Source organism: Mus caroli, chromosome 17, assembly GCF_900094665.2.
Source record: "Mus caroli chromosome 17, CAROLI_EIJ_v1.1, whole genome shotgun sequence".
NCBI lineage: Eukaryota > Metazoa > Chordata > Mammalia > Rodentia > Muridae > Mus > Mus caroli.
Window position 1 is genome coordinate 9,258,867 of NC_034586.1, and position 10,599 is coordinate 9,269,465.

At 47.1% G+C, this 10,599-nt stretch overlaps 1 protein-coding gene across 1 annotated transcript in view; it reads left to right on the forward strand.

Annotated features, from left to right (window-relative positions):
• The window catches only part of LOC110284189 (sperm motility kinase 3A-like), a 47,232-nt gene extending 42,697 nt beyond the window's left edge, over positions 1-4,535 (forward strand). Inside the window, exons 2-3 of the mRNA XM_021149878.2 lie at positions 2,343-3,928; positions 4,335-4,535. Coding sequence (XP_021005537.1) covers positions 2,429-3,883 — 1,455 coding nt within the window. The 5' untranslated portion in view covers positions 2,343-2,428 and the 3' untranslated portion in view covers positions 3,884-3,928; positions 4,335-4,535. The remainder of the gene's footprint in view (positions 1-2,342; positions 3,929-4,334) is intronic.
• The last annotated feature ends 6,064 nt before the right edge of the window (positions 4,536-10,599 follow it).

Consider the following 10,599-nt stretch of genomic DNA (forward strand, 5'->3'; position numbering starts at 1 on the left):
TCTTTTGTTTTTATTATGTTTAACAACATTTGGTGGAATTTTGTGCCAGTTTTGGCTTTCTGACTTTTGTTCTTCTAGATTTTCTTATTTATTGTATTTTTGGTTGTTTCAGTTTTGGCTTTGTTTGGGGCTTTATATTTTGTTTTATTTTGGTTTGGTTTGGTTTAGTTTGGTTTTATTTTGTTTTGATTTTTGAGACAGGGTTTCTCTGTGTAGCCCTGGCTGTTCTGGAACTCACTGTGTAGGGCAGGCTGGCCTCAAACTCAGAAATCTGCCTGCCTCTGCCTCCCAAGAGCTGGGATCAAAGGTGTGAGACACCCCTGCCCAGCTTTTTTTATGGTTTTTAAAAGTTATAATATTTTTTGAGAATTTCAGACATCCATAAAATATATCTGGATCCTAGTCACCCCTGCCCTTCCCTCACTCATCCCAGATCCATCCCCACAGTCACTCCCATAACCCACAAAGTTCATGTCCTTTTTGACTAACCTGCTGTCATATGCTCATGAGTGTGGGGGCATCCACTGGAGTGTGGTTGACCTACCAGGAGCCACATCCTAAGGAGGAATGACTCTCTTTTCTGGATGTCATCAACTGTCAATGTTCCCGGGATGGGTTGGTCAGGGAGCAATGCTTGATTTTGGGCAGATTTCATGCTGGAGGCCACAGCTGTTGTGAATTCTTGAGTGCACTGGTCTTGTCGTGTCAAGAAGATAATATTTTGCTCTGGTCCTTCCCAATCGCTGGTTCTTACAAACTCTCTATTCCCTATTTCTGTGATCATCCCTGAGCCCTGGAGGGAGGAAAGGAAGGAGGGAAGAGGGAGGAAGGAAAGGGGAAGAGGGTACAATGTAGACAGCCTGGTTTTTGAGCACTTTGTTACCACTTACTCTGTAGTCTTTGACCAGTTGTGAGTTTCTGTATAATTGCACAAGGAAATTTCTCTTCTCTGAGATATGAGAGTTGTACTAATAAATACAGAGGCCACACCAGCTTATATCCTCCCATGGACAACTTACATGAGAGTTTCCATCCCCCACATCCACCAACACCAGCATTGGTGCCTTAGCCAACTGATTAAAATAAGATAAAATCTCAAACTAGTATTAGTTTTCATCTCCCTCACAGCCCTATATAAATATATGTATATATATTTATATTTATATATACATGTACACATTATATATATATTATATATATTATGTGTGTATGTATATATATATATACATATACATATACATATACATATACATTACTCAGCTGATTCCACGTCTTCTGAGAAAACCCTCTTCAGATCCCTATCCCAATTATTCCCAATTATCCATTGAGCTCTTTTCTCTGTGATTTTTTTTTTACTTCTTTGTGTATTCTAGAAGTTTTGATGAGTTTGTTATATTGATCATTTATACAGTTCCTTGTACATTTTTGTTTGTTTGTTTTTCAAGAAAGTATTTCTCTGTATAGCCCTGGCTATCCTGGAACCCACTCTGTAGACCAGGCTGTCCCCGACCTCAGAAATCTGTCAAGAGACCATCTTGTGAGAAAGTGAGCCCTTCACAATCTCCCTAACAGGCCAAATGGCCTTGTACTGAGAGCTGGTTATCACCCCCTTTCCTCCCTATTCCCTTCTTGGCACCTGAGGCTGTAAAAGTTGAATTATAGTCCCCTCTTCCTTATCTCTTCCTGAGTTCCCCTGCCATCCAAGGACATGAGTTACGTTGAGCCCGGCCTGACCCCCAAGGCTGTCAAGGAGGATCTATGTTCCAGAGATAAGATGCAGAGTGCCCGCTGCCTGGCGCTTGACTTTGGCCCCCATGTCAGCAGATGCCCACTTCTTTGTTCTTTGTATAATTCTCCCTCGACCCCTCCCCTATTCCCCGAGATGTATGCTTTAAAAAGAAGGCACCTCAGCCTAATAAACGAGACCTTGATAGGCACCATCTTCTTGGTCTCCCCTCTTCTTTCTCTTCCTCCCATCTCCTTCCAGGTTTGCGGTCCCCCTTGCACCCACGAATATCTAAATCCCTTGGGACAGGATAGAAATCCACCTGCGTAATTCTCCCGAGTGCTGGGATTAAAGGCATGTGCCACCACTTGCGGCTCCTCACTTAGTAATATTTCTCCTTAGTGTTGCTGAGCTGTGCCCCTCTCTCCTAGTGACTTGCAGCTAGGTTTTTTAATTTGGATTTTCTTGGCTTTGTGTGTGGTTTTGCATTTCTGGGTTTCTGCTGTTATTATTTTTGGTTGGGTTTTAGTTTTTGGTTTTGGTTATTTTTCACTATTTTTATTTTTATCTTAGCTTTCTTTCTTCCCTTTATTTCTCTCCCCCCTCCATCCCTTAGGTGGCATTTAAACTCTGTTACCTCAATTGAGCTCTGGGAGTCAACAGAAGTCTGAAAAGCTCAGATCCAATCCCGCTTTCTCTGACATGGAGAGTTTTCATGCTCAATATGTGTTGCTAGAGACTCTCGGCGTTGGAGGGTCTGCCAAGGTGAAGCTGGCCCGGCACCGCCTCACAGGCACCCACGTGGCTGTCAAAATGATTCGAAAGAGGGAGTATTGGTGCAACCCTCTCATGTCTGAGGTAGAGTTACTGATGATGGCTGATCATCCGAATATCATCTCTCTCCTTCAAGTCATTGAAACCAAGAAGAATGTATACCTCATTATGGAGTTGTGCGAGGGCAAATCACTTTACCAAAACATCCGAAAAGCTGGTTACCTGCAGGAAGATGAAGCACGCGAATTATTCAAGCAGCTCTTAAGTGCTATGAACTACTGCCATAACCAGGGTATAGTTCACAGGGACCTGAAACCGGACAATATTATGGTAGAAGAAGATGGGAAAGTGAAGATCATTGATTTTGGACTTGGCTCCCAAGTGAAGCCAGGGCAAAAACTCAAATTATACTGTGGGACTTACCCATTTACTGCTCCTGAGGTGCTCCTTAACAGACCCTATGATGGGCCCAAGATCGATGTATGGACTCTTGGAGTTGTCCTGTATTTTATGGTGACTGGAAAGCTCCCGTTTGATGCTGCCAGCATACAAAAGCTGCTAAAGAGAATTTTTGCAAGAAAGTATTCTGTTCCCTCTAGACTGTCAGTAGAGCTGCAACACCTGATTAGTCTCTTAATGACGGCCAACCCCAAACTTAGGCCCACTGTTGCTGAAATTATGATGCATCCCTGGGTCACAAAAGGCNCAGGGGCATTCCCAGATCCTTGTGAAGAACAGATCCCNCTCAAGCCAGACCCTGCGATTGTAAAAGCAATGGGACATATTGGGTTCCAAGCTCAAGACATTGAAGATTCGTTACGTCAGAGAAAATTCAACCAAACCATGGCGTCTTATTGTCTACTGAAAAAACAGATTCTTAGGCAATGTGACAGGCCAACCCGGGCTCGGCCCGTGTATCCATTGGTGACCCCATTCCCTTCCCTTGTTGGTACTGCTACTCTCCATCTCAGACTTCGGAGGAGAGAGACTAAACCCACATGTCTCTGGTCATCCACCAATAGGCAAGTGTCTGTCTGCGGCAAGAGTACTAGTAGAAAAAGAGACAGAGGAGTCAGTTGGCCCGGTGTTCTCGGCAGGCCACTCCACACAACACCCACAACAGACCTCACACACACCCGTACTAGGAGTGTACCCTGCATTTACTCAGTGTTTTGCAGAATTCAACCAGACAGCAGCGATGAGAGTACAGAAGGCCACACCACAGCCTCAGCAGCAGATAAGCCTGTCCGCAGCAGGGGCTGGCCCAGAGGCATCAGGGGGTGGACAAGGAAGATAGGAAATGCGATGAGGAAGCTCTGTTGCTGTATCCCATCAAAAAAGACATCTCACGTGGGGCAGAACAGAGTCTCCCCCCAAAAATAAGACACAGAAAGGGTGTCAGGAGAACAAGCATCCGGCACGGCCCAGGTANGTTTCTGTATATGCATGTATCTATGTTACTCATATCTCTGTCAACTGGCAGATTATACTTATGTATATGTGGGGAAGCTAGGTCTAGACACCGTGAGATGATTGTTAAATGGAACCTGCCAATAGGTCTAGCATCCCAGAAGGTATCTCCCGTATGTACCCTGCACGTTGAACAAGGAGGAGAACTGACCATGCTAGGGGGAGGAAGTGGGAGAAGGAGGAGGAGGAGATGCTGAGGGAGGAGAGGGTGGTATGTGGTGGTAGCCTGGAGATGCTGGTAAGAGGTTCAGACATGAGGAGGCAACTTGGGGGAACAGTGTGAAACAGGGTAACCACAGCTGGAGAGATGCCTTGTGCAGCTGAGGTTCTCAGAGTCCCTCTCACGTGTGCTGTTGCCTTTTAGAAGATCACCAGAGGATGCCAGATGCTAGGATTCTACAGTTATAGTATTGGAACGGACCCATGTATAGACACGGACCTGCAAAAGGGAAACTTGTGGAAAGGCATCATGTTNCGGGTTCAGCATGCTTCACTCAGCGCCCCAAGTCCAGCCAGGTAGGANGAAAGCAAATGATGAAATCCCAGATGGCCTCTGGGATCACCATTAGAGCAGGGGCTGAAAGCCTGTGCAAAGCTGGTAGAGACAGAAGCCCTTCTGCCTACCCAGGGTCATAATCAGACTCCTCCTCTGAGAATAAAATAGATGTTTGTGAAAGATGACCTCGGAGATTTTCCTGCCTCTTCTTTACATAGGAAAATTGTTCCTGTTGTGTTCAAAAGCCGCAGGAAGAATAACTTGGCACCCCAAGCCACCAGATCATTAAAAGTGCCTTTGAAGGGACCAAGCTTTCAGGTACCTGAAGTGGGGAAGTGTAGAAGCTGAGTGTGAACTTTGTGTCCTTCTGGACCCAGCAGCATGATCAGAAGGACCAGAGAGAACATTAGATACCATCAGCTTGACCCACTTCCACAGAGGCAAGCACGGTAACCCTGTGAATTCTTGCAGATGTGGCATGCGTTGGATCCCAGCGTGGTGAGGAGCCACAGGTCAATCCTGACCCACAGGACAATAATTGTATCATACAAGGTGTTCACTCTCACTGTTGTGACATTTTCCTCTTTAGGTCACCTATGTCCTATCACAGGCCAGTGTCTTTCACCAAACAAGTCAGATCCGGGGCAGAAGGAGAATGTGTGTTGGGAGATAGAAGAAGAGATGTTTTCTGTGAGAGGACAAGCTCTAGTGACACAGACCAGATGTGCTCTGCCACAGGGACATCACCTAACAATGCCAACCCCAAACCCTATCATACCTGACAGATTACCAGTGCCAGGAGACCCTCATCTCACAGACACTGAAACTGTATGTTCACCTGTCACTCTGATGGAAGGGTCTCAGATTCCTGAGCTGTTCTCACCACATCTTTCCAGTTGTCCTGGTATAAAGCTCTTTGCTTCTTTATGGCACCAGTCTCTCCAGGAAATGCCCCTCTCTAAGCTTCACTCTTTATGCATTTAGATTCAGCCTCAGGAGCTCTCAGGGGACAGATGTGTGACACATGTGTATGGGTGCATGTGTGTGTGTATGTCTGCATGTGTGTGTGTATACACCAGTGTGCATACATACATGCATGTGTGCATGTGTGTGTGTGCGTGTGTGTTGTTTTCTGGGATATATTACACTAGGAGTGCCCTCTAGTCTGCCTCCTGTCAGAATCTTCAGTCCTTTAACTCTTGTCAAGTCTCCATCACAGTGTTAATTTGCTCCATTAGAACACTGCCCAGTTCTCCAGCAGACTGCACCTCCAAACTTCTCCAAATGCTTCCCAGAAACATAGAGCAAAGGTATCTGAACCATGTGCCATCAGGGACACTCCAGCATTAGCGCCATTGCTTCACATTAGATTTCCATTTCTGTGACATAATACCCAAGATAATCATGTGATGAAGAAAAGTTTCCTTCCGGCTCACTGTTTCTGAGGTCACAGCCCGTGAGTGGCTATTTCCATGCCTTAGGTCTATGATGAGGCAGAGCGTCGCAGCAGGAAGTACCTGGTAAAACAAACTTGTTTGCTTCACAATAGCTAGACCAAGGAAAGAAAAAAATTGTTTTTATAAATGTGCTCTTTCTTGCCATTAAGCCCTGTGTTCATAAATAAGCTAAGCCATTTCCCCTTCCAAAGGCCCACCTCTGCTAACTACTGTGTCAAAGATGGGAAGTTCTCAAAACAGGAACTTCTGCAGGATCTATAAGACCTCTCATCTCAATTTGTAAGACTCTCATTCCAATATTTCTAAGGCTGTGGTATGAGGGTCACGAGTTTGAGACCAATATGGGCTGCACAGTGTGATCCCATGTCGATAAGAAGAGAGCATACTTCAAATTCATAACTGGCATGTAAAGTGCTTATGCCACCAGGGCTGAATCCCGTCAGCCACCATGGGCACAATCCCATCAACATCACTACCATCGCCCACAGGGAAAATGAGAGGGATGTGCTTAGGGGAGTGGACAGTGCCTGCTTTGGATGCTACAGCTAATACAATATTCTGAGCACCTGCTGCACCCCACACTGAAACACTAGAATGCTTGATGCAAGTCTATACTAAAGGACACCTGTTTGTAAATGGACAGAGACACAAAGAGGTAGGCAAACAGCCGATGTTGCTGAAAGGTTACACAGCAGAGAAGATGCTGACCAAACCAAGTAGTGAACAAGATGTGGGTGGATCCCACCAAAAAGACCAGAGTAGTTTGTCTACCCAATCCCTCCCCCAGGAAGGTCAGAGCAGGCTGCAACTGACTACACCTTAGGACTTCAATTTCTGGCTTAAGTGAGGTTACAGAGGGAAACTTACATCAGAGTTGGGTGGGACATGGGGTTAGGACTGCATGTAGAATTAGTAGAGGCTTGGCTTAGGTGGCCATCAGAGATCTGCCACCACCACTAAGTAGGTCCTTTATGCCAACCAGGCTCAAAGCCCAGGGGTAGGAACAGTATGGTAGCCACTGGATGAGGCCCCTTAAGGGAGAAAGCAAGTGGAGCCCTACCTGTGTTCTGGGACTCTGAAGGCTCCCTTTTGCTGTACATTTACAATCGAGCCCTCAGTGCCACCCATTGAGGATTGTATCTATCACGTGAAAACTGCTCCATCATTATTTTGTTTCCTCTCATGTTCCAGTTTTTGTCAGCAGCCCTGGTTGTGTGGGTAGACAGCACTTTTTGTCTTGTCACCATCTGGTCAAGATGTTGTGTCCATCCTTCGCTGAGGTCTTGAGACCCTTAAAGGCAAGACTAAATGCCCTTGTTACCTCCTGGCATCTCACCAATACTCAGTGTAGGAATCAGGGCTTGTAGGTTATTCTCTGAGGGCTAGTAAGCTGTGGCTGGAGCCTCCAAGACTAAAGCTAGTCCCTACCCCTGTCCCACCTGTGTGGCTCACCATCCCCACACAGAACCAAGCATGGTGCTAGATGTCACGTTCCTGGATCATACGGAGTCTAGAGTCACTGCTTGGGGGTAATCAAGCCCTGACAGTATCCTTGGTAACCATGTAGCTCAATGAAGAGCAGCTGAAGTTTGCCTGCAACTGTGGACCCAGGGAGGGAAGTCACCTAGACGTACATATCAGCCATCCACCTCTCCCAATGTAGGGATGGGCAGGATAAGGAATAGGTGTGCATGGCCTTTTTCACACTCAATCACACATAGGCTTACCCATCCTTCCATACTCACATCTGGCACGCATGAATGTGCACACACACACACACACACACACACCGACTCATATATAATCAGCGATTTTCAAGTCAGCTAAGAACAAGTGAACCTCGAATGTTTGAGTTTCCTCAGTGATGAAGCTTTCCTGTCTGCACAGCTGAGGCTCTGAGGGAATGAGGGGCAAGGGAAGGGCAGCTTTCATTAGTCTACGGGTCGCTCTCCCCACTTGGCCCGACAGAGGCAGGCCTTGAGGTAGCATCCTCCGTGAAGCAGGAACCCAGATGAGAACGGGAACTGCTGTGTGAAGGACTTCCCTGAGCCCTAGAGGCAACAACCTGGCAGAGGGAGGCATCCCTTCACTGAGGCAGGGTTGGAAGGAGCCTGACATTTCAGTCCATCTCAGGGGTGCCTGCCAAGGGCTGATCCAGACACAGGTGAGCCCAGGTTGGACATAAACTGGTGTGGGTGTGTGCATTCTGGCTGTGGCTGGGGAAGGGACACTGGTAATCACCAGCATAGCCCATGGTGCTGTCCAGCTGTGTGGAGTCTAGGCATCTCCTGGAGAACACTCTCTCTCTTTCTGTGTCTGTGTCCTATCCCACTCCCTGACACCACCTGATGCCACTTCTACTTAGTAAGAACAGTGGACTTTGCTGATGATACCCATTCTACGGTTGGTGAGGAAAGTGTCACCAGTCCAATGTCACGGAGATGTCCAATGTCAAGAGAACCAGTTAGGGAGGAGGCACAGGAAACAAAGTACCGTGATCTTGGGTGTTTTAGCCACAATGGTGGTGCCCAGGGCTCAGAGCTCTGCTCTGCTCTGCTCTGCTCTGCTCTGCTCTGCTCTGCTCTGCTCTGCTCTGCTCTGCTCTGCTCTGCTCTGCTGCTCTCTCATCCTGTGGCCTTAGCACAGCAGTCCCCCAAGCCCCTAGGTTTTGTTCCGGGTGGGAGGGCAAACGAGTCTCCGCCTCCCAAGTGTATTCCTGTAGAATGCAAGCACTAGGGCGGTGGTGCCACAGAACTGGTTGTCACCAGCAGCTAGACTGGCTCTCACTTCCTGTTTCTGCACCGTGTCTGACGGTGCATGAGCAGACCCATTGGAAGACCCACAGCATGAGCAGACCCATTGGAAGCAAAGGCTGCTACCTGCGGAGTCACCTCTCCCGCCTCTCTATTAAGATCTTTTGTGCAGGTTTTGATTGGTTCTTATTTATACGCCAATTTAAAGAGCACCAACATCCTAAAAGTGCTCAGCCCATCACTAAATGGGATGTCTCTCTATCCAATCCAATCTTTCATTTCATAATCTTTGATGAATAAGTATTATAATTTTTTTTGTTAAACTTACTCTCAAGTATTTATTCTACGAGGATCATATTCTTAATTTAATCCCTAGATTTTTCTTTATTCACACATATAGGCATGTACTCGACTTTATCCCAGATCATGTATCCCTGCTGTACTTATAAGGCTTAATGTTTTCATTTGTATCTGGGGTTTTCTATGTATATAATCATGAGAGCACTGAGCAATGACGGTCTCCTTTCATGTCACAAGTGCCTTTTTTCTTTGTTGTTGTTCCTGTTGTTGTTGTCCTTGTCGTTGTTTCTGGACTCAGTGTATTGGCTTAGAACCCCAGGACATGTTAAAGAGGGGCATTTGAATTAGGGTTACTGTTATAGAAGACCATGACCAAAAGCAAGATGGGGAGGAAAGGGTTGACTTGACTTACACCTCCACATCACAGTCTCTCATTGAAGGGGGTCAGAGCAGGAACTTAAACAGGGCCTGAACCTGGAGACAAGCTGATACCTAGGCCACAGAGGGTGCTCCTTACTGATTTATTCCTTGGGCTTGCTCATCCTGCTTTCTTACAGAACCCAGGACCACCAGTCCAGGGATGGCACCACCCATAATGGGCTGGACCCTCCCCCATCAATAACTAGATAAGAAATTTTCCACAAGCTTGCCCACAGCCTGATCCTTTTTAAAATTATTTTTTTATTTATATCCCAAATATTGCCCCCCAGCCCCACCTCCCAGAGTTCCCCACCACATCCCTCCTCTCCTTTGCCTCTGAGAGGGTGCTCCCACAGGCATCTTCCTTCTCTGGGGTATCAGGTCTCTACAAGATTAGGTGCATCTTCTCGCACTAAGGCCAGACAAGGCAGTTAGTCCTCTGCTACATATGTGCCAGGGGCCTCAGACTAACTCTTTGGTTGGTGGTTTAGTCTCTGGGAGCTCCCAGGGGTCCAAGTTAGTTGATCGTGTTGTTCTTCCTATGGGGTTGCCATCCCCTTCAGCTCCTTTAGTCCTTGTCCTCACTCTTCCATAGGGGTCCAATGGTTGGCTCTAAGTATCTGCATCTGTCTCAGTAAGTTACTTGTACAGCCTCTCAGAGGACAGCCATGCTAGGCTCCTGTCTGCAAGTATAACATAGCATCAGTAATGGTGTCAGGGTTTGGTGCCCGCCCATGGGATGGATCCCACATTGGGCCAGTCACTGGTCAGCCATTCCTTCAGTCTCTGCTCCATTTTTGTCCCTGCATTTCTTTTAAGCAAACACAATCGTGGGTCAAAGACTTTGAAGGTGGGTTGGTGTGTCCATTCCTCCACTGGGGGCCCTGTCTAATTTCAGGTTCTAGCTCCCTACTGTTAAGCATTTTGGCTAAGGTCATCCCCATTGAGTCCTGGGAGCCTCTCACATTCCAGAGCTCTGGGTCTTTCTAGAGGTTCCCTCCCACCCCATTCCACCACCACCACCACCGCCGCCACCACCACCACCCCCTGCCAGCTGCATATTTCCATTCATTCTCCTGGCCTTCTGGGCTTTTCTCCTGTCTCTCCCCATGTATGATTCCGCCTCCCTTTTTCCCTCCCCCTCCCCTCCTACTCAGGTTCCTACCTCCCCCTACCTCCTCCTGCCTCCTGTGATTATTTTGT